Raw genomic sequence first — 25,699 nt, forward strand, 5'->3', positions numbered from 1 at the left:
GAAGCTCGAGACCAGGCTGTGAAACACGGAGACCACATCGCTACAAATATAATAAAAAATATCAGCTCAGCATGCTGGTGCACGCCTGTAGTTCCAGCTACTCAGAAGGCTCAGGTTGGATAACTGCTGGAGCCAGGAGTTTGAAGTGGCAGTAAGCTATAATACCACCACTGCATGCCAGCCTGGGTGACTGAGGAAGACCCTGTTTCTAAAAAATGATAACAATAATAATAACAATAATAATTAATTAAATAAAAATTTTAAAAATGTTTATACAAAAACCGAGTCGGGATCGAAATTCAATAAATTTCTTTTCTTTTCTTTTTGAGAGGGAGTTTTGCTCGTTGCCTGGAGTGCAATGGCATGATCTCGATTCACTGCAACCTCCACCTCCAGGGTTGAAGCGATTCTCCTGCCTCAGCCTTCCAAATAGCTGGGATTACAAGCATGTGCCACCAGGCCTAATTTTTTGTATTTTTAGTAGAGACAGGGTTTTACCATGTTAGCCAGGCTGGTCTTGAATTCCTGACCTCAAGTGCTCCACCCCCCTCAGCCTTCCAAAGTGCTGGGACTACAGGCATGAGCCACCACACCTGACCAATTCAATAAATTTCTGACAAGAAACATGAACATCAATAAGCCTAATTATGCACTTTAAGTAAGATTACAGCACATGAAAAAATACCATAATGATAAATGTAATTAATATTATACTGAAGATCAGTAAAATGCATATGAATTAATCTCATTCACAAGCACAGAAACTACTAGAATAAAGGTTAATTTTCAGGCAGAAAAAAACTAGAGAAAACCAAAGTGAGGTCAGGTGTGGTGACTCATGCTGTAAATCTCTGCAACTTTGGCAGGCTGAGGTGGGAGGATCCCTTAAGCCCAGGAGTTAAGAGACCAGCCTGGGCAACATAGGGAGACCCCATCTCTACAAATATAATAAAAAATATCAGCCAGGAATGGTGATGCACACCTATAGTCCCAGCATCTCAGAAGGCTCAGGTGGGATAATTGCTTGAGTCAGGAGTTTGAGGTTGCAGTGAGCCATGATCCCACCACTGCACTCCAGCCTGGGCAAGAGCAATACACTGTCTCAAAACAAAAACCAGAAATATTCATAATTAAAATGATTAATAAAAACATAGCTCTTGAAAAAAAGATTAAAACTAAAACCTGAGATTGTTAGGGTTTTTAAATTATTTTCATGTGTATTATTTCAATTGACCCTTACCATAACCCTCTAAAATTAAGAGGAAAATATTATTTATCACATTTTACCCATGAGAACACTGAAGCTCCCAGGAAGTGACCAGCCAAAAGTTACAAACCAACCAAGTGGCAGAGCCGAAGTCAAATACTCATTCCCATGGTTTTTTCTCTCACAATACCACACTACTTCTCCTTTATAATAATAATTATGTACAATACACATTGAGTCCCTACTATCTGCCAAGTTTGTGTTAGGTGCTTTACATATGTAATAACATGTAATCCTCCTAACAGCCCTATACAAAGTGGGTACTATTTTTGTCCTTCCATTTATAGTCCATTGAGACACTGGCAAGGTAACTTATTTCCCTCACAGGTATCTAATAAACTGGGATTTGAATACTGATTTGAGCAGAATCTTTATGATTCTACACTATCTTACAAAGATTAAATAATTATTAATCAAAAAATGGTATTAAATTATCACAGCAGGCCTATTTAAAACAGTATTTTTCTTTAGCTTATAATGAATACACAAAATACATACGTACACAGGTAAAATCTTATACAGGTAAAATCTTATGTTACAACAATTATTAAAACCAAAATATCTGTATAACAAAAATATTTCCAAGCTGTAGTTTATATCCTGATATTTTAAACAATATTCTAGGCCTGGCGCAGTTGCTCATGCCTGTAATCCCAGGATGTTAGGAGGCCAAGGCAGGAGAATCACTTGAGCCCAGGAAGTAAAGGCTTCAGTGAGCTATCATCCCACCACTGCACTCTAGCCTAGGCAACCGAGTGAGACCCCATCTCAAAAAAAATAATTTTAGAGACCGTATTGCTGTGTCATCCAGACTGGAGTGCAGTGGAGCGATCTCAGCTCATTGTGGCCTCTGCCTCCTGGCCTCAAGAACTGATCCTCTTACCTCAGCCTCCATGACAGCTGGGACCACAGGTGCATGCCATCACACCTAGCTAATTTTTTTGGTAGGTACGGAGTTTTGCCATGTTACCCAGGCTGGTCTAAAACTCCTGGGCTCAATCTGCCAGCCTCAGCCTCCCAAAGCGCTGGGATTACAGGCATGAGCCACCATGTTCAGCCAAAAGAATTATTTTAAATAACAAAAACAATATTCTATACCAGAAAACTATAATAAAAAGCCTTAGCGTCAACTGTAATGGAAATTAAACTATTAATATACAACACATTTTGCCCAATTTTTAAAAAAACACATAAAAGACCAGCTTAATTATCCACCATGAGTATACACCACTGAAAATAACTTAACCATGATTCTTTTGGCAAAGACCAGTTTACATTAGTTTATTTTCTCAACAGATACTTAGTAGGCAGTTTATATAACATTACCTCTACTCTTTAAAACAACTTAAAAAGTTAGGTATTATTACTGCAACTAACAGAAAATTATAGAAAAAATTACAGGACTAAATCTATCAATTATTTGTAAATCTTATTTAGAAAATATTTCCAAATTGTCAAATATTTAGATATTGAAAAGGAAGAAGCAATAATCAGACTGTCCTCCAATTTGAGATAAACGATTAGATGTATCCTGATGTATCAAAATGCAACATGGTACTTTCATCACTTGTTTGATAAGCTACTCATTAAAAGATCATTTTTAAATGTACCCCACTCACCTGCAATGTACTTTCTTAAACACATTACTGTTATCAACTTTTATGATATTAGAAGATGCTATAATCAAATTATTTTAGGGAGGAATATAAATCAGTTAAGTTTCTTATGCACTGTAAATGGTACAATGCCATCTATTGTAACTATATATTAAATAAGCTGAATCTCCTGTTACTCAAAACTCAGGGGAAATATCTCAAGGTATAAAGAACGATAGTCTTTGATAATGATAAAATATTCCATATTTAATTCCAAATCAAGTATAACATTTAAGATAACTTTCCAGTTTAATTCGTCAGAAGTATCTTCACTTTGTTTAGGTTAATCTCAGTTTAGACGTAAAAATACAATACATCAAGCTAGGCATGGTGGTGCACGCCTGTAGTCCCAGCTATTACGGAGGCTGAGGAGTGAGTATCTCTTGAGACTAGCTAGGAGTTCCAGGTTAGCCTGGACAACTTAAGTCTCAAAGAAACAAAAACAATACAGTGCATCTTATTTCTAACTAGCAACTTTTAAGTTAATCACAACACCAAAAGAGCTGGTCAGTTAAAGTAGACGTAACTATCTGTAATATTTTTAACTATCTCTGAAGAGGAAGAATTCAACCAAATCCAAATAATATTTTGTTGCTGCCTGAAAGCAACAAAAATTACAGTGAAGGACTCAATTTTTAATCTACCAAGTTGAACGCAGGTAACAAATAAACTTTTAATTTCTCATGAAACCTAAGAACTCTGAGACAAGTTAAAGACATGTTTTAAAAGGTTACACTGAATACTTGTGATTTGACACTCACATTTCTATTTAAAAAATAATTATTTGATTTACTGCGTTCATTTGTTGTGAATAGTCTTTTAAAATAAAAGAGGAATCAAAAATTAGCGAGAACATGCAACACCAAAGGCTAACACTAATGTAAGCTATGGACTCTGTGTGATTATGATGTGTCAATGTACATTCATATTTGAAACAAATGTGCCACTCTTGGTAGGGGATGTTGATAATGGAGGATGCTATGCATTTGAAAGGGCAAGGGTACATGGAAAAATCTATGTATTTTCCTCTTAATTTTGCTGTGAACCTAAAACTGCTCTTTAAAAAGGTAGGAGAAAAATATTTAAGAAGTACACCAATAATCTTTAAAATAGGAGAAAGGACTACATTTTTAATATGTACCTAACTCACATTTCACATTTAAATTGAATCAGAGTATCTTTGTAGAACTTAAATACATGAAAAAGAGTCTGAAAAATGCACCACCACTTGAAAATCAAAAGTATCTTTAGGGCTACATTAATAAATCTTATAAAATTTTGTTTTATAATAAATGCCTTTAAACGTGATATTACGATTAAACGACCTTAAAGCACTTAGCTTGGGATTCTCTGAAATTGGTGAACTGGGCAAATCATCTTAAAAATCTGGTAGGTTATAAACTATTTTAAAAATATTAAAATGTATAACTCACTATACAAATGAGCTGTAACTGTTTATGATCACATTTTTGTTTCCAAGATATCTTTTTTTTAACTGGCATATTAAGCAGTCCAGAGAATAATAATAATCACACATATTCTTCATGTGAAAAATGATTTTATGCTTAACTGTAACAAAACTAAACACGGCTAGTTAATCAGCAATGAAATATTATGAAAAGACCTTAATGAACATACAGAAATAAATTTGTTTTCCTACATTGTATAATTAATTAAATATATAAGAACTCTATATTAGATCAATTGAACTGTAAGAAATTTTTCATATATTTAAGTATTAGTCATCTCTAAATGTTTTCATATCTCTTACTGTTAATGCTTTAACTCAGTAACAATATCGATTCTTATTTTTTCTATTTCCATTACTCCTTGAGATATTTTTGAAGCAAAGGAACATAAAATATATAAAGCCTTTCTAATGTGGGCATTTGAATTATCCATAAACATCAAAATCTAATTCCAAAATAAAGACCATAAGAAGAAAACACCAATATCTGTAAGGTAAATGAAGATGAATAAAGATAAATTATTAATATTTAGGCCTACTGAGTAATGGTAGCTAAATTGCAGTCATTTTGAAATTCCTCTTTTTCTTTGAGAAAAAAAGAGATACAAACATTACGCATACATTATGAAATAAATGAAATACATTTACGTAAACAATTGTATCATATTTGATGGCAAGGAATTCCAAGTATATATAAACCCTATATGTGAAGAAAGTATTATTATGCACATAAGCTGAGGAGAGAGCAATAAGGAGAACGTATTCTACACCTCCCTAGAACAAAATCAAATTCAAATGATCATTTTATCTTATTAGGTAAGATAACGACTTTGGAAATAAATATTAAAATCTATAAAAAAAACCTATATAACAAACATCAATAGGTAGTTATTAAGTTAACACTGACCTTCTCCAAAAGAGATCTAATATTTAATTACCATTCTATTCTTCTAAAGTACCATCAAACATTTAAGTCTTACTAAGAACTTTTAACATTTCAAAAAACTGCCAGTAACATTCTCCAGGTAATGTAAATGTTATCCTAAATCTAACCGTGATTTTAAAAAATGTAAGAAACTGGTAGGAGTATTAATTACTGGCACTTACTAAATAATCATATTCTAATTTATGAAATCACCTTAGTAAGAATCTATACTTACAGCCGGGCGCAGTGGCTCACGTCTGTAATTCCAGTACTTTGGGAGGCGAAGGCAGGCGGATCACGAGGTTAGGAGTTCGAGACCAGCCTGGCCAACACAGTGAAACCCCACCTCTACTAAAAATACAAAAAATTAGCCAGGCGTGGTGGCGGGCACCTGTAATCCCAGTTACTCGGGAGCTGAGGCAGCAGAATTGCTTGAACCCGCGAGGCAGGGGTTGCAGTGAGCCAAGATCTTACCACTGCACTCCAGCCTGGTGACAGTGCAAGACTCCATCTCAAAAAAAAAAAAGAATCTAGACTTAACAAATCTGTATTAACCACATATATCCTTACTTCATTTGAAACAAATCTGTGTTTGCATTGGATACTTAAGAAATTCTTAAAAATTTATATTTAAAAATAAAATAATCAAAAATTTCCTATTTTATTAAATATTTTTTAAAAACCTCAACAGTGAGATATGACAAAATTCACAAATATAATACTTATATATTTTGTTAAATATTTAAAAATAAAATATTCATTACTAAACTGCATCAATGTTTCACAATTAACATGAGTCAGAATATATATTTTCACATAATAAAAATAGGAACTAGTTAAATTACAAGTTAACATTAGAAAATCAAATGAATACTGTCATTTTAAACCATCAGTGGTTACATACCATCCTCAAACAGCAGAATCTCACAGCATTTATCAACATGTCTAAAGAGAGATAAAGTACAGCACCTAGGCATGTGTTTCTTTTTGAGGATTTGGTGACATCACAGGAACTACAAGAAAGTTTGACTGTATTACTGCCAATAAATTTTAAGTAGAATTATGTAACTATAAATATACATAACTACAAATACACAGCTCAATTTTAAAACACACATATATACATTCTCTTTATTTTGAAGCAACTGAATACGTTTTGATATATGGTTACTTGCAATCACTATTTTTAAGAGAAAAAGTATCCCAGGTGCCTTAGCATAAATTTTTATATATTTATTAAAGACACAAATAATTTGTTATTTCCCCAAATACATATTAAAAATGCTTCAGAATATTTAAAAAAAAAAAAAATCCAATGACACATGTGCTTCCAAACACTCCAAAAAAAACTATGTCATATATTTAAAATATTTTGAGTAGATACAGGTACAGTTGAACATTTAAAATTCCTAATCGTCTATGATACATATCCTTTCACAACAAAATAGTACATAGATATAAAACCTGGAATGTTTTCAAAAATGCTTATAGAACTAAAATGGCCTCTCAAATAGTAATAAAATTTTTTTTAATTCTATGAAATAGTCTTGAATTGCAACCTTATTCCACAAGGGATGCACACATAATACCTATATCATTTACAACCATCTAACTGTTAATTGTAGTTGCTTGGCTAACATCAGTAGGAAGACTGCCTTCTTCAAAACAATTATTCATACAATTTATATACAATGTATGTAAATTACAACATAAGAAACCTCTTTAACTAGGCATCATTTAATACTGTCCTTTTAATATATACATGAACTGTACATATATACTGTATGTAACTGAAGATTAAGTCAACTATTTAAAAATCAATGTTTATAGTCTAGAAACAGCTATATATTAAAAAAACTTTAACAGCTATATGTTTTAATTCAGTGAATAGAGGAATGTTTACCAATATATAATCATTAAATAGTGTAAACACAAATGTCTCATGGATCTAAACATTAACAATGGTTAATAAAATATCTTAACATTTGAATATTTTAGAAGGTAAACACAGAAAATCAAATTATAAAAAGGTGTGACCAGACAAAGAAGAAAAGGGCTATTTTTTTCATTCATCTATAAAACAAATTTATGAGATCGTAAAAAACAATTTAACAACCTAAAGAAGGTTCAAAGGGGGAAGAAAGAGCCTGAGAGAAAATGGATTTGTCAATGATTTTTGTCATCCAGTCTTAGAAGGGAAAAAACAGAAAATGTAGCTTCATTTTGCACTATAAAACAGGAAGCATAAAATCCAGTAGTCTGTATGTGGACTCGTATTTGTGTATTTAAACCCTGTTTCAATTCACAGATTATGCTGATCCTTCCACATATAAACAGCCAATAATGATGGCCAGGCCTTCAGGAAAGGAAAACACACACCACACAGCAAGGTCAGGAAGCTACCAAGCACCAAAGGACAACAGATCAAAACAGAATGGTTTCATATGTTTCTATTGTTTATATATTTAATTTGAAGATGATATTCCTTAGGGAAGGGGGTATAAATATTACTAGGAACATGCAACACAGTACCAAATACATACTTTTCAAGCAAATATACCAAGTATTTCATGCATGTATCTGTCAGTCAATCTGCAGTATTAACAGTCATTCATTCAATTCTTTTTAACTTAGATATCATGCCAAAATAAACCTCTTTAGTCCTAAACCTCTTTATTTCTAACTATGAATTTGCTACAGAAAATTTATATTTACCTTTTTTTGAGGAAACAATCAGGCTTCCATAAAAGTATCTTTTTTATTATAAAGGGATTAAGCAGTAGAGAGGAGTAAAGGCAGAAGTATTAATTCATTATTTCCTGGATAAAATTTTGAAAATGGGAAGCAATGAAATTCTGTTTGGTATTAAAACATCTTTAAAAATTACAACACAATATAAGCAAAGATTGAAATTTACCCCAAGTAGCAGACCAGCACATTTTAAACACACAAACTAGAGCCGCCTCTGGCCACATGTTTTTTTGAGTTCAGTCTCTTAAAGAGACAGTATACTTAGACCACTGACTACACGGAGCACATTTCTAAAATGTTTGTCAAGCATCCCTCTATTGCACGCATTTCTTTACAATCATACTAAGTCAACAGTGTTCTATTTTATTTTACTATGAAGTCAAATTATTTTTATCTGAGTCTACAAAATGACTACTGGACAGGCAGCGATGAAATAATAAAGGGAGCTACTGTGACTAGAGGTGTCTGAAATAAGGCAATCTATACATTTCTTTCCACAGCAAACTGTTTCACTTTGTTTTTTCAACCTTAAAATGATCATGTTTCTTCATTTTTCTACTCATTCACCAGATACAGGCGACGGAGTATATTGTATAGATAATACCGGAAGCTACATGAACACTAGTTCGCTGTAGAATGAAGCAGGGGGAAATGCTAATAACATCAACCTGAATATATATAGTGAAATTTCAAATATTTTCTTTTCTCTTTTGACAGAAAACCCAGGAAAAGGCCCATACACGTACCCTAAATGCTGCACTACCTAGTAATTTCAGGGAAAATTTTGTCTTTCAATATACCGAAGGGCATCTTCTTGTACGTCTATTGGCATAACTACTGATCAGCTCCTCCACATGGAAAAAGATGAAGAGGGGGGAAAAAAAAGCTTGGCTTACTTGGTGTACAAATACATCGACTGGAATATCCAAGGGGCTTCCCTCTCGGTTTATCATGGAGATGAATCCAAATCCCATGCGCACATTGAACCATTTACAGTGGCCAGTTCCGCGCAAAACCTGGGATTCCTCCTCTGCCGGCTCCGGCAGCTTCCCGGGCTCTTCTCCACCACCTTTGCTCGCCCCGCCTGAGAAGGAACAGGACAAAAAAGTCAGTCTGTATTCCCATTCAATGTGCATTCAAAGATTTGGAAAAAAAAAAAAAGTTGCCTGCCTGGGAGTGTAGGGGAAGGGTAACAAAAAACATTTTTTTTAAATGGTTTGATTTCTTTTCTCCTACAGAAAATATTTAAAATATAAAGGGTTAAAAGGAAAGCGGGGGAGGGGGAAGCCACACTGTTCTATCGATCACACCAACTTCCACGTTTCTATACATACGTGTTCTTTTTCATTTAACTCCATTTTTCAGCCACATTTTACATTACAACATGGGATACTTTACTTGTATATTGCTGATTTAATACTGATCCCATTGACAAAGAGAAATTTTCAGCAAAACTATTCTCTCCGGCGGGCACGAGGAGGAAAGAGAAATCGTGAAGATGGTTTAGAGCTACTAGTTAAGGCACATGGGGCAGCAGTGAATCCAGCGTTATTTGCAATGTGCATTCCCCTCCCCCCCCATAACTTTCAATTAAAGTTGGGGTGGAATGGGGGAGGGGGCAGGTGTATAAAAGTTTTCTTGGGCTCACTAACTGAAACTGCGCTTAATCACACGCACACAATTCAAACAATAGCCCCCTGAAAGCTTTTCAAGTTGTGAATCAGTGTGGGCGGTACAAAACATTTTTGGAGATCTATAACAATAGGTTTGCAGAAAGCCCCACTGCGTGATGGGGGGTTGGGAGGTAATGCCCAGTATTGGGGTAAAAGGGGAAGGGGGGGACGGTCAAAGAAGGGTGGGAGAGGGGGAGGGGGAGGAGAAAAGAAGAAAGAAATTCACAGTAAAACAATAGAAAAGAAAATTAACCTTCGGCCATGTTGCCCCACGGGCCCTCAGCTCCAAACTCGTGAGATGAAAACTTTCCCTTTGGAACGGAGTGATCTTCTGCATCAATCTAACATCTTGATTTTGTGCGATCACAAATTTAGCTCGCATGGTCTAATGTGCTTTCCTTCTTTTGATTTTTTTCTCTCCTCTCTCCAGTTTCTGGCCCCCTGAGCACACGTGACTTTGTCAATTACATGCTTTCTTGCTACTAATTTCACCTCGTATCCTTAAGGGGCTGGCAAGAGGAAGAGATAACCAATCGCCATTTCATCTATGCTGACATCAAAATAATTTATGAATGAACACGAAAAACTCAAACATGTTATCTTAAAGACAATTTGGAACGCTTCTTTAGGGTAAATCAGAATGCTGATTTTGTGCTTCTACTTAAACACAATGGAGGGTCCTTGTGAATCATAGATTTAGGAAAAAAGGCACAGTCATATATGTGCACACGCGTGCCTTACACACAAGCCCGAATAAATAAAATCATGGGAGGGGGTCGTTTAAATAAAACAACCGATGTTAACGCTTTTTTTCCCCTTAAGAATTCAGCTATTCCACGGCAGTAAACCTGCTTGGAACGCTAATTTCATATTTAATTCAATTCTTACAGGAAAATATATAATTTATAAAAGATCTAATTAAACCTAATTACATCCCCATGAAACTTTAGATTATGAAAACATACACCTAGGAAAAGGCAGAGGCACATAAGTTACCTGATTATGCCCGAAATATTTTCAAATTTAAAATAAAATCCTACTAGAAAAATCGTTATCACCTTCATATAGTCAAATTGTGTTTAAGTAAACCATTTTGGAAAATTTTAGAGGGGGTTGGTAAGGAATTGTACTTCACAGGTTTCTCTGCCATCTCTTTCCGGGGGAGGAGATGTGATTAATGACTTCCTAAATAACAGCCCAGTTTTCCAGCCTAACATAGAGTGAACCTCAATCAGTGGCGATTGTTCCCCAAGAGCCGGAGGACATAGGGCAGGAGGGGGAGGGGATCTCCAGGCAGGGGAGGTGAAGAGGAGCCGCCAGGATAGGCGGCAGCAGAGTCAGAGAAAGAGGTGGGAGAGAAAAAAAGCCGGCGCAGGCAGGGGGTGGGGTGGAGAAAGAAGGACAAGTGGGAGAAAAAAGGTAAATTCATATCATATTGACTTGTACCCTGACATTTTAAAAGTCCACTACCAATGGCCAGAAGAGTTGAATAAACGAAAATGTAATAACGGAGGAAGCTCCTACTGTCCTTCCTCGACTGACCCCCAGCTTCAAAATGCCTACCCCTTTACCTTTCAAACTGGTTCAAACGGTTGATTACAAGATGCTGGCAACAGTATTACCGCCCTTATTGAATACAACAATAAATATTATAGATTAACTAAAAATGCTTTATTTCTTTTAAAAAATAAAATATTACCTGTTTTAAAACCTTAAAACGCACCACCAGACTTGCCTACCCCACCCCCCATTTTCTTAAACAAGCAGTTTACCAAGAAACTAACTGTTCAGATACCACTTCCTTCGACAAAGCTACTGAGTTGACCCTCCCCCACCATGCCAGCAATCCCCCTCCCAGTCTCTTCAAACACGTCCACACTCCAGCACAGTTTCACACAAGCTAAAATGTAGGGATTATGAATCGAAGAGCTATGGAAAAAGCTGTATCCACCTATTTATACTCCCTCCCCATATGAAACAACTAAATATAAATTTAATTGGTTCAGATTGGAAAATGGATGTATAAAAATAGAAGTTATTTTCAGCTGTTTGTGATAAAAGGTTTAATCAAAACTAATCAATTTGGAAAGATTTTTTTTGTATGTTACTCCTTTAATTTCTCTTTAGGAAAAAGGGCTACTTTCTCATTTTATTTTGGAAGGAATAACCGTGTGCTAGCTGTTAGGGAGAAAAGGTGCAAAAATCCAATGACTTTGAAAGTTTAACAAAAGTGCAAGGCTATGAAAAAATTATTTACTAACAAAACATTTACTAGGCATTATTTTGATGGTAGAAATTACTTCTATCATACTGATTACACTGACAAAAAAGTAATCTCAATGATAGCATTACAGGCTAAGCTTGTGACATAATATGAAATCGAGAAAGTAATTTATATGTTTTTCATATTTTAATAATCACTTTAAAAAATCAACATCCGGTATCAGAGGAAAAAAAATCTCAGAAAGTATTCATGTAAATTGAGGTAAAGTGCTATTATTTACATAAAAGTAATGATCACAAAATTCACAGGCCAGTATAGTTTAGCTTTGTAAAATATTCATTTAAGTTTGCTTTTAATTAGAAAACAGTTTAGTCATTATAAAACCAGAATCATAATATGTAGGTAGATCCAGAATCTGTTTATTGTTAAATTTGATGAAATTCAAATTTATTTTGAATGTGGATGCAAAGTGTGGAATACCACAACTGAACTACACTGTACAGTAGAGTTATGAGATTCACAGTCTTGCCTGATTGGGGGCCTCCAGTATTAGTGGAATTAAGGTAAGGTTCACTGGAGTGGTCACTGGTGTCAGAGGTTATCGACTCATTCATTTCCTGAGAGGGACATCAGCCTTTCAAGTTGTGTAGAAGGCTTTTTCCAACTGGGAACCCTGAAAAATCCTCTAAAATTCGTTCATGAAGAATTTAAGACAAATGCATTTACATACCTTGGGGGAGGGTAAAAGAAAGGGGAAGAGAAGAGGCGAGGGAAGGGTAGAGGGGAAAAGGAATAAGAAAGCAAAGAAGTTGGAAAAGGAGAGAAGTAAAGGAAGGAGACACATTGAGAAACACAAAATAATCACTCAGCAATTTAAGAATATGGCACTGTCTTTTCTGCGCCTTCCCCCCAAACTTTTGAGCCTAAGATCCTTTTAAAATATAAATTGCCCATAAGCTCTTAAAGCTCCTAGAGTGCTGCTTTCACATAAAGTCGTCCTATGAGTCTCCTAGAATGCTTTCCAATTTGTCACTTTCCTGAAGTCTTCTGGTTTTAATTTTTTTCTCATTTCCTACTTGTTTTTAGTCCCTGAAAGACCTGTGTTTGACTCAAAAGGCGTGTTTTACTCCTGCAAAAGCCAAATACTTTATAGCTTGACTTAAAGTTCTTTCAAAATGTCTTTAAAATGAGTTCAAGTAGCCACAAAGAATCGTCAATGTACTGGGGGGAAAAAGCAAGGAAATAACCTATCATATGCCTGTTGGCTATCACAATCTTCCCCATTTAAAAAACAAGGTACACGTTTTCCCAGACTTTTTTCCCCCCAACAGTACAAGGAGCCGAAAGAGGTGCCAGAGCCCACCGTCGTTGTTTTCAACTATAAGGAATGAGTGACTTCTGTTAAAGCAGAAACAATGCTTCGGTTCTTCTTAAAACTAGGAGGAGGGGCTGTGGCAATGCGGCAAGTGACTCCACCCGTCCTCTCCTCCCCGCAAATAAGGCGGGGTCTGTAGCCCAGCGCTGCCATCGCAACCCGCCTCTCTAGGCAGGTCGCTCCCCAGGCGGCCCAGACCTGAGACCCCAGACCCCGCGCCAGCAGATCTAAGCTTTCCCTCCACCTTCTGAAGCTTCCTCTCACCTTTCTCTCCCCAGTCACTTTTCCCTTTATTCCTCACTTTACCATCTCCTCTCCCTAAGCGGTGTAGATCCAAAGAAGGCTGGTGATTTCTCACTAAGGGACTTTTACATTTGTCATCTTGTCCCCAAGAACACCAAACAAAAGAAACCCCTGCCTTCACCACTATGGCAAAAACACTATGCACAGCCTACTATTTTGACGGAATTTCCAGACGTGTATCATTTATACTTTGATCCCTTTTCCTATGAGATGCCAGAATCTCCTAAAGCTAACATAACTGCAGTCAAAGAGAGGGAATCCGAACCCAAGAAAATGACCACCCCCACCCCCACTGGGCCATGCCTAAAACTGAGCTGTCTTCCAGCAAACCCGGCACCGTCCTTTCGGGAAGCCGCGATGGCAAACGTCGCCCTGGGCCTTCGGAGGATCAAGAAAAAACGTCGGCGGGAAGAGGCTGGACGCGGCTGGGGGCGATTTTCGGGATCTCTCTCTGCCCCTGGCAAGATCTCTCCTGCCTGAAAGCCGCCGACCTGCCCGTCGGGCAAACTGTCCTGACTCCTTCCACCCTGTTTCGGTAAACCACTTGGCGGTAACTTTCTTGACATTCCTACGACATGGAGTCAAATGCAAGGCGCGCCTGACTGGGTGCGTGGGTCTTGCAGCAGAGGCACTTCAGACTACAGTTGGGTCGCTTTGCTTTTGTTTCCAAAATGCAAAATTCTATTCTCATTTAATTTCCTTGTCTGGAGGCAAAATGCTCTGGCTTCACACTATTGGTCCAATGTTAGAAATTGAGACTTTCCTTAAATACCTTAACACACTTTCCCCAGAATAATAAAGTAAAATTATGGAAATACAGAAACGGATTAGCATAAATTTTAAGTTTCCCAGACAAATTGCCTTTATATTTCAAAATTTGCCTTTATATTTCAAAATTTGCCTTTATATTTCAAAATTACCCTTTACATTTCAAAATTTGCAAATGCTTCCTTCTCTTTGGTCAGTTAGTTTCAGCAAAATATTTAGAACAAAATCCAGAAAAGGAGCATTATTTTAAGACTGACATTCTGTAGAAAAAGTATTTTTTAACTCTATTTTTAAAAATTATACATAATAGCTGTAGAAAGTATCTTTTTAAAAACTTGGAATAGCAAAAATCCTACTACATTAACATACTTCTCTCCCAATAAGCAGGAAAAATATTTTCCAAACTGTGCTCAACAAATACTTTCTTAAATTACTTTAATTAGAATAGTAACAGGTTAGAAAAAGCATTTAGTACTAAGTTTTACATTACTTTGCCCAGAATGGCACAAAAGGAAGCTTCATGTTTTAGCTGCAAAATGAAAGTATTTTTCAACTGTACTACTTGAACATGTATGTTTCCTAATTTAAAGGTCCTTTTTGCAATAAATACCATGAGTCTGTGGAGCAAACACTAAATAATGTTAATGTACTATTCTTTCTTCCTCCCTCAAGCAATTAATAAAAATATTCTTTTAAAAAGTTCTATTTCATCAAAAGAAATAATCAACTGAAATAAGAATGTGGACTGTCTCCCAGGTATTTATTTCAATATTTACCCTTTGGGTTTATTTGGAGGGCGACGGCAAGTATACCAAAAATGAAAAAGGAAAGAAGAGTGGCAGGGTAAAAGATGAGACAAGTTAAAAGAAATCTTCAGGCTTTAAAGATGCCTGAAGCAAATCAGCATGTGTGAGAAGCAAATCTGTGGAGAAAAAGCGTCAGCTAGAAAATGGAGGCCAGAATTATGGTCCTATTTACCAATCTGTGGTCTTGGGCCAATCACTAAACTTCTCTGGGACTCAGTTTCTTCATCTGTAAAGTGAGGAAACTGGACCAGCGAATATTCAGTCTCTTAAGTTGAAATGTAATCTCTAGAAATAACCATTCTTCTGGTGAAAGTGGTACCTTTCCCCTCCAATCCTTTTTAATCACAAGGAAATACAGACATGAAACTTTATTGCAGTCACTTAACACATTGGTGTTAACATTATTTCCCAACAGAAAAGAAAAAGGTCTCTGAACTGGCCCCAGCGAAAAACCGCAGTCGATAATAAGGGGAAAAAAACAAAACATAAATAAATGAAAAGAAAACAATAATAAGAGGAAACTAGCTGGTATACTAAAACATTTGTAGCAACTTTTGAGAATCTTCTTTTTCATGACACTGGAGTATCATCTCTATGTCAAGATTCACTCTAAAAAAAAGCAGTTTCTCAAATGGAAATCCTATCATGGTTTCCTCGTTAAACTTTTTGATCCTTACTGCTTTCCTCTTGCTACTCACAATCCTATATTTGAAAAGTTTAATAACAGAATAACATTTTACTTGTAGTTATTATTAATATTCATATACTTTGCAATATCACAGCTCCTATGCATGCCTTCAAAGTGGTACTGGTCCAGCCAGAGTAATAAATTATTATCAAAATAAGATTGTTACTAAAAAATGGTGTTATAACTTTTAAGTTAATTTTAATAATATAAGAAAGCATGTCAAAAGTCTGGGTTTAAAATATTAAAGTTTAAATGACTCAGTTTTGCAGCATGAAAACGAGGAGCAAATTCTGATATATGTTCATGAAAAGCAAGATAGAGCTTCCTGGATAAGAAAAATTTCCTCAAAATGTCTAATATATTATATTGTGCTATTTCTGTTATGATAAATTATTTTAAAACAGCACCATGTCTCCATTTTTAATTTAATTCAGCAAATATTTGTTAGTGCCTATTTTACTTTGGGAGTTACAAAAATGACCAAGCCATGAATACTTTTCATTCATCTCCATAAGCATTTAAATATCTATTATCTATGTTGCTTGAGTTACAGCAAAAGGAATCACAAAATACAGTACTGCTAAAAGTGGGGGTGGGGGAAAGTGGTTAATTAGAAGAGGTTGTCCACGTAATTCTTATGGGAATACCAGTTTTTTAGATGGAGTGATCAGGATGGAGTTGGAGTATAAGAGGACTTGGTACCCATCTTGCCAAAGTAGAAAGGATGGAGAATTCCTGAGGGCTGTCAAGTTCTCATATGCCTCTAGTGATCTTGATCTTTTAAAACATTAATTAAACAAAATATTAAAAAAAAAAAAAAAAAAAGACTAACCTGGGGCTGATGAAACCTGGTTGAATGACCTCATCCTCTTCTGAAGAACCTAAAATCAGAGAGCTCAAGTCAGTACTACATTAATTGCCTATTTAATTGCCTCTTCTTCATCCTAATGGCCATTAGAAAGCAATAAAATGCCCAGGTTTAGACTCTGTGAAGAGACTTGTAAACTTTTTTTTACAGTTTAAGACTCACCTAGCAAAATTAGATAACCAATTGGCATATACTTGCCTTTTATATCTAGTAGAGGACACTAATTTAAAGAACATTTAAAACATTTAAGACCATTAAGATGCAGTCAAAAGATCCCAATTTCACGAACAATGCAGTTTAAATTTTAATATTTAATTTTACACTGTAATTTTAAAATACTAGCATTTTTTTCCAAGCACAGTTAAAATCTACTTAACCTAGAATATCATGTTTCTTGAAGAACTAACTTATTTGACTTTTTTCAGATATATTTTAGAAGATAAATCATGAGAATCTAATGATACTATAAAATTGATATTGGGGCTGTTGCAGTCAAGTGAATGAAAAATTACATTAATGGTAATACATTTAATCATTAAGTATATTTTAAAATATCTAATACACATTTTAACTCATTTTTAAGTGGGTTAATATTTTTTAAAAAGCAAACAGTTCTCATTTTTTAAATATGAGTAAATACTGATGTTTCTAATATATCCATTGGCAGATGCCACAACACAATAAAACTTGCGATAAAGAGGCCACATAGTAATGAAGTATAGTGATTGGAAGAGGAACTCCTGGTGACTACTAAATTATTGTTTTTATCCTTGGGTCAGTTATTAAGGTTTGCAAAACAGATTGATGTGAACATGCGTGCACTCACCTGCTACACCAAGAGTTGTCTTTCCTTAACTAAGTTTTACACACTATACCTACTATATCAACTCACAAAAAAAAAGTAAAACCATTCTGTGAAAATTCTTTAAGTTGCAATCTCTCTTCTCAAAAGGAAATGGAGAATTTTCCAAGTGCAGGGTTCTACTGAATGTTGACCCAAGGTTCTTTTTACAAAGGATGACAATCCCACTGAGTCAGATTTGAAAAGAATAGAGGAAGAATGTGAACAAAAGGCACGTGAACCTCTGTATATTAAATCCTTCAGTTATCCTGTGTTTTCAACCAAAAGACACAAGATAATGACAGATCCTAACTTTAACAAAATTCTTTACAGACACTTAATGAAATAGAGCTTTCCTTTACATTGATCCTGTATCAAGTTTTATTTTGCACATCTGGCTTATGTGAGTATATTTAATTATTGTACATAAATATTTCAGCACAACCGTAGCTTATGCCTTTCTGTTCTAATAGTCCACAGCCTATTCTTAATGCTATCTGCTTATATTTAGAGAAGAATTCAAGCCAACATATTTTAAAGATGTGTAAATACAATAGATAGGGTTAGTAAAAAAAATACATAAAATCTTTGCAAATAATTTGAACAAATTACCACACATAGTAGGTTTAATAAAGTCAAAATCAAATAATGCAAGAAAGTTGGCTAAATAATGCTGTTTAATTCAAGAGCTCTAACTATTAGCTTTTGGAGTTTTCTTAAAAAAGCCAATTTGACTGATAATAACATTCAGATTTTTCACTATTCAAACTTACACATGATGTCCTTGGTTATACTAGTTTTAACAGTAATGTCCACTTCAAAGGAAAAGTAACATGAAATTATTTCACAGTTAATGTTTTTCACTATTAATGGTTTAAAATTGTTCAAAAACAAGAGTAGAAAAAACAGAATTAAGTTTAAATAGAGATATTATTATGTATCCATCCAATATTGACTGAACAACTATGACAGGAATGAGACAGGTATAACCTGTAAAATATTTATAATTTTAAACGTTCATATTCTTATTCTAGGTGACTGTTTTTTGAAATGAAATATCAGGAGTTAAAATAACTCTTCAAATGCATGAATACTCCAAAAACAGCCACTCACATTTTATACATGAGTATTTATATTTAATTTTTTTTTTTTAGACAGAGTTTTACTCCTGTTGCCCAGGCTGGAGTGCAATGATGTGATCTCCGCTCACTGCAACCTTTGCCTCCCAGATTTAAGCGATTCTCCTGCCTCAGCCTCCCAAGTAGGTGGGATTACAGGCATATGCCACCACGCCTGGCTAATTTTTGTATTTTTAGTTGAGACGGGATTTCACCATGTTGGCCAGGCTGGCCTCAAACTCCTGACCTTGTGATCCACCCACCTCGGCCTCCCAAAGTGCTGGGATTACAGGCATGAGCCACCATGCCCGGCCTTGTATTTAATACATTTTGGTAAAATATTTTATTTAATAGAGTTAATTACATTTTCTTAGAAAACAAAAACCTAAACCTGTGAAATCCCAAAATAGACTTCTCTGCTCCTATACTAGAATAATCTCCGTTCATCATTTAGATCTCTACTTAGAGCTCTTTTTCATACTGTTCCATACTGAATACAATATCTCTACCATGTAATAGTGTACTGTGGTTTATTTTAACAGTCCATCAAAATGTTCTCTCTCCCCACTGAACTCTATGCTCTGTGATTAGAGAAACTATGTATATTTAGCTCGTTATCATAATTCTGGCATTATTTTGTGTTCATTATATTTTTTGAACCAATGACAATGAATTCCTGTACCTGGGTTATTATTCCTAGGTTGGCTTTTACAAAAAAAAAAAAAATGGACTTGTACACAAAATGTTTTGTTAAACTATCTTTTCATAAAAAATAATTGGATAGGCAATTCATCTCTTATAAATATAAAATACATATATTATAAATATAAAATACATATATACAAAATAATTCCAATTATTTTATTTTAAATATATGACTTACTGCTATAGAAGTGCCTAACTTATAAGGAGTATCCATCACAAACATTCTTAGATTTCACACTTCTTCCTATTAAAATATATAACAATATTCTTCACAATTATACATTATTCATTATTAAAATCCACTGTTCTAACTAAATATAAAGGAAAATGATTGCTATTATGAATTATATATTGTAATTCATTCAAAAATTGCCAGTTGGTGCGGTGGCTCATGCCTGTAATCCCAGCACTTTGGGAGGCCAAGGCAGGTAGATCACTTGAGGTCCAGAGTTCGAGACCAGCCTGGCCAACACGGTGAAGCCCATCTCTACTAAAAATACATGAATTAGCCAGGCATGGTCATGCATGCCTGTAATCCTAGCTACTCAGAAGGCTGAAGCAGGAGAACTGCCTGAACCCGGGAGACGGGGGTTGCAGTGAGCCAAGATCCTGCCACTCCACTCCAGCCTGGGTGACACAGCAAGACTCTGTCTCAAAAAATAAAAATAAAAATTGCCAAGCTGTTAAGTTCAGAGAAATGAAGTGATGAATAAAAATAAAATACTACTACATTTCACATTACTCACAATTTTATTTCAATTCACATCACGCTAACTTTTACTTCTAATACTAACAAATGCAAAAGTTAAAGTTGCAAAAATGATTTAACAATCAGGAATAGTATTCACCATAATAAGAAAAATTATTTCATTACTTATTCTCATCTCCAGAATTTTTCAACATTTTAAAAAATACTTAAGATAATTTTTAGTATCTGTTATGGTATTTTCTAAAATAACATAAGTGTAAATTAGATTATAACTTACTATAATAAATATTCACTTTATGGTTCAAAGAAAAATTAATCTACAGTATGTCTCAACTATCACTGAACTACATTCTTTAGAAGGCAACATAGATTTTTTCTTTCCTAGCAAGAGAAAACGTTTTAAAATAACACTACTTAAAATCATATAGCAAACATATTAGTATTACAGTAACACCAGAGTAAAACCCAAAGTACAATACTGATTTAAATTGACTATAACTTAAAATATAACATACGCATCAGATAAAATATTAAACATGAAAGTTCAACACTGAAGTGAATGCCGGTGCTTTATGAAAGTGTTTCCTTACATTGTCCTTTAAACAAACATTTAATATCTATTAAAAACCTTACTGTAATTATTTGCAATTAGTCAACAGACTAAATTCAAATGCTGCCTCAGTAAAATCAGGATAAATTATTTTGCAATTTAACTGAACATCCTACTTTAATCATAGATGTAGCTGGAAATGTTGCTAATGTACCCTCAATCATACACAGGAACAGAAAATCTAAACAAAATAATCTACTTAAAAGTAAGAGAAATAGTTACACATGACTTTGTACAGTTTAAAAATATTAGTCTATTGGAGTTTGAAAACAAGCTTCACATTCGGTTAAATATTTTTAAAATTACCAAGAGAAGAGAAAATTTTATATTAGGAAAAAAAGCTCAAAGTTGCATTATTTCTTGTATTTATAAAGTATATGACTTAATTTATAATATATCATATGAAACACTCAACCTTAAATTGTAGGGTAGTATTTTGGCACTGCTGAATCATGGAGATAAACTTAATTTTCTCAACCATATTACAATTATAAATTTTATTGGTTTCATATAAGATATGGACAGCTCTATCATTCTCTTCAAATACTGTAATAAAAAGAATTATTTTGGAAAATAAAAACAAATGAATAATAATTTGAGACGACTGGCATATTTTCAAAATTGTTTAAAGGCAATATTATGGCACAGATAGCAGCTGGTAAACACAATTCTTTAGCTTAAAGGTAAGCTACAATACAGCTGAACCACAGCACAGTTAGTTTTGCTAATGTGTTTGTATTTCCCAATATGAAATAATAGCTTTATGTAATCAAGCTCACAGCCCAGTCATTATTAGATCACATTAAAGAAAAGTAAAAGAAAGCTCTAGTGGTTTCAGATCAAAAAGATCAAAATAATGGCAAAATTCCTGCCTTAAAAAAGGTAATCACATATACTTTGAAGGCCCACCATAACTTTAAGACAAAACTTTAAAGTGGCTTTTTGATACAGTAAACAAAAATGATTTTAGGTAAAACTGAACACTTCTTTTAATTACAATAATAAGAAAATTTTATTGACATACATTTTAAGTTTTAATATACAACATTATTAATGGTTCAAAATTTATATCATCACCAGAGATTAACAACTAAATGAGAACTTTTAGTGTATTCTAAATATTTTCAATAAACATTTTAATAAAGATAAAGAGACACTTTACAAGTATTCATCCTTACAACACGGGGTGACCTACTGATGTATCAAATAAAAAAGGATTTTAACTAACAGAGGAGATTATAACAGACTAATACAAAAGATAAAACATAATTTACAGATTTTTTCTAAAATGTTAAATCCACAAAATATCTATTTTTAACCTATACAGTCTAGAGTATTTTAGTTAAAATGTTTTTGTAAAGTCTGAACAAATGATACATAGAAAAATGTCTGAAAAACATAAAAGTAGCATTTCAGCTCTTGCCTTTCCAAACAAGTCTGTAAAATACTGATTTGAAAATATCTAGAAAATTGTAAACATGTTTTTCCACCATTAGAACTGGCCATTCAACATCAAGTCTTTTTCTCCATATAATTAAGCTTTTGTTCGGCTAAGAAAAAACTAGAAACTGATTGCTTGAAAATGAGCTGCATGCCCTTTGTCCTGATTTGTCACCTTTGACCCTTAATTTGATGATCCTGCATATCAACCCATTCTATTTTTAGAAGAATCATGTCAATGTTCTATGCTTAAAATAGTACTTTTTACTGATATATTAAATGTATTACAACATTCCTTTCAGGTAATTTATACAATGGTTTCATACTAGTACTCATTTCATATAACGTAGAGCACAGTAATATTGTAAGCAGTGAAAGCCTGGTGTTTGTCCTGTTTCAAACAATAGAAAATTTCCCCCAAATGACAGGTCAATATCACTATAATTTCAAAATTTATATTCTTATTTTAAAAATTATTTAATGTTTTTAAGTGGAATTTTTTTCATGAATGATTTCTAATTTGATTAAGTTTGATATCACATATTTTGATGTTGGTTTTGATAGTGCCAGAATATGAACCTAAATCAAAAACTGCAAATATCAAGTTCATACTCTACCTTACGGGTAGTGTCAATTAAAACTGTACAGTGTTTGAGTTAAATAACTAGTTGCTTAAACAGGTTTTAAAAATCTTGGCATCATCTCCAAGTGGCAGCTTTCAAAGAAAGAGAAAACCTCTAGCATTGATTCTATTGATTTTACTGACATTATTCAAAATCAATGTTACACAGTAAATTAATATACTTCAGGGATAACATTTCTCTATCACAATTTCTGATGATTCCAATTCAACTAGGTGAAAAGCAAAAAAATAAAAGTAGTTATGAACTATATATGCATATATTTCCTGTAGTCACGATGCTACTTGAATCCCTACACAATTTCTGTGTACTGTACAGTTTTCAGTCAGATTTAGCAGGGACCAATATGGCTGTCTTGATTCAGCACTGTGGCCAGCGACTTTGTCGAGCATCATCGTGTCAGAGAAATCCAACACAATAATGTACATGTATACAAGTACATGGTGGGCAAAGTTCCTCAAAACAATAAGATTCTGTATTTCATATATTTCAAGACTTATTCATATAAATCAACCTTAAGTATTTGAATGTAAAGAATTTCCATTGTTCTTGGCAAGCTAGAAATTCCTTACTTTGTGGTTCATCAAAAACAGTAGCTATTTGTAAAGAAAATATAGTCCCTTTAAAAGGCAAGAAAATAAGGTACAGATTCAAAAGCATTTAAACAAGAAAACTGAGTATTTGAGAATTTTAAAAGAAAATTAAATTCTATTAAAAAATACTTAATAAGAAAACCCTTTAGTTGTCCAAAAATTTTTAACGCCACTTTCATAATCAATAATTTAATTACTTCTAAATTGATTCATCTCTGTATGCCCATGTTTCATTTTTTAAATCAATTCAACTTTGGATTAAGATAAATGTTTATAGATCATTTCCTGACCTGAACTTGCTAATTTAGTCCCCAAATTTAGTAGCTGTGCCTGGCGCTTCAATTATTTTTAAAGAGACATCAGTCTCACATCTGAAGACTGTTATTCATACATGTTTTATTTAATAACTTACTTTTTTCCTTTAATCATGATTTGTAAATTATGACAGCAGTGTGTCACAAATCCCTAATAATGTTACCAGATGAGATACCAAGCATTATCAAACTTTTAGGCAGTTAAGATCTGTTTAGTCTTCTCTTTCTTCAGAGTAAACCGGAAAGAAAAAAAAAAGCCAAACTTAAATTCACTGTATTTTGGGATTTACATGTGCAACACACTTAAAAATTATTCTGACTGTGAGCACTCTGACTTTGAGCACTACTATTTTAAATATCGATTTGTTTCCCTTACAAAGTATAAGATTGACATATCTCGCCTCACAACCTAGCGATTTTTAAATTTAAATCCTGACTAATTTCACAACAAACTTTTTATTGTTTCTAAAAGAAGTCTAGCAGAGAATATAATAATAAGACACCATACAGTCTGACAAGGATTAATGAGAATATAATTATTGAATCATTTGGTTCCAGATCTATTAATTGAGAAGCAGCTATAAAGTTACCAACAACCAATATGCAGTACAACCCGATCCAATTCCTTAAATTTTTATGACCCTATATTGTCAAGCAAAGATTAGCTGATCTTACTTGTAAGATGGAAAAGTCAAATAAAACTTTTTTATTCATTGATAGTATAGCTCCTTTCCCACTAGGTGCTAGAAGAGGCCTTGTATCAGTTTCATTTCTAAAGCTCTGTAGGAAATTAGGCACACTGCAAAGACAAATAATTTGGGAAGCAAGAACTTTCCCTAAGATGGACAAGGGTGTAATTATTATTGAAAATGGAATACTGATTATTACATTCACTTTTGTTAATTTATCATATGACTTCTCTATAAAATCTATGCAAATTCACAGCAGAAGAAAAAAATGGCATAAATTTCATAGCAAATTTTATATTTTTAAAATCATACGAATTGGCATATATTTCCAAGAATTCACCCTTAACTTTTAAAATTTCCCTGAAAGCTTTCATAAAACTGCGATGTTTTGTACTTATTGTTGGACGTAAAAATGTGCTTTTTTAAAGCACTTTTGCATTATCATCTAAGTAAATATGGTAATAACTAGCACCCAAAAAATGAAACATTAAGATTTTCTTGATTAGAGTAAAAATCACTTTACGTCGTATTTTTTCCAGCAACGTTGTAAAACGTTTTAAATTCATTCTAACACTAGTTGTCAGGTGTAATTTTCACTTCCATAGTACTTGCGATCGAGAAATAAAAAACTACAATAGAATAGGAGCATAATTTATTTTTCCCTTGCATTAACAATAATACGTATAAAAATCTTCAGTGGAGAATTTAGGTCCATGAACAGTAATACTTGGCAATCTTAAAAACCTACCGATGAAAACAAATCCACAAAGAACTGAAGGGAACTCAAGAAAACACAGGCACCTAAGATTTCATTCTGTGTTACATGAAACAATTCAAAATGGCGGACTTACTATTACTTACATTTAAGAAATTTCCGCAATAAGGGCACTAAATACATACTGTTAGATTTTACTCAAAAACACTCAATATTTACCAACGTGCAATTTTTAAAAAAAGTTTTTGGAGTACAAATCCTCATAAAGCACCCGCATCCAAATGTTCCAGTCAGTAGTCAGTTAATGCTCCTGCAAACGTATCATTTCTTCTTTGGTTTTTCCTTTTCAAAAACAACCTAAATCCAAGTGCGTTGTTCCCCGTTCTTTTCAAAATCCTTAATTTTAATTCATGAATTTACATCACCGATACCGAAGCAAAAACGATCCCCGACGCCTGCCCGGTACAAAGCAGCTCGGTTTGCGGAGCGCGAAAGGGAGGTGCGCACGCCCCCTGGTGGCACGGCCCCGTGCATCCCAGAGGAGCCCGCACCG

At 34.0% G+C, this 25,699-nt stretch overlaps 1 protein-coding gene across 2 annotated transcripts in view; it reads right to left on the reverse strand.

Annotated features, from left to right (window-relative positions):
• The window catches only part of LIN28B (lin-28 homolog B (C. elegans)), a 143,931-nt gene that overhangs the window by 113,644 nt on the left and 4,588 nt on the right, over positions 1 to 25,699 (reverse strand). Inside the window, exons 1-2 of one of the 2 annotated variants that reach the window (XM_011996087.1) lie at positions 9,993 to 10,205; positions 8,963 to 9,150 (exon numbers count right to left, since the gene is read on the reverse strand). In XM_011996087.1, the coding sequence (XP_011851477.1) occupies positions 8,963 to 9,150; positions 9,993 to 10,002 (198 nt within the window). In that variant the 5' untranslated portion in view covers positions 10,003 to 10,205. Of the gene's footprint in view, positions 1 to 8,962; positions 9,151 to 9,992; positions 10,206 to 16,735; positions 16,785 to 25,699 lie in introns of those variants that run through there. The other variant, XM_011996086.1, reaches the window with a different exon arrangement.

This window comes from Mandrillus leucophaeus, unplaced genomic scaffold (genome assembly GCF_000951045.1).
Source record: "Mandrillus leucophaeus isolate KB7577 unplaced genomic scaffold, Mleu.le_1.0 Scaffold501, whole genome shotgun sequence".
In the NCBI taxonomy this organism is placed as follows: domain Eukaryota; kingdom Metazoa; phylum Chordata; class Mammalia; order Primates; family Cercopithecidae; genus Mandrillus; species Mandrillus leucophaeus.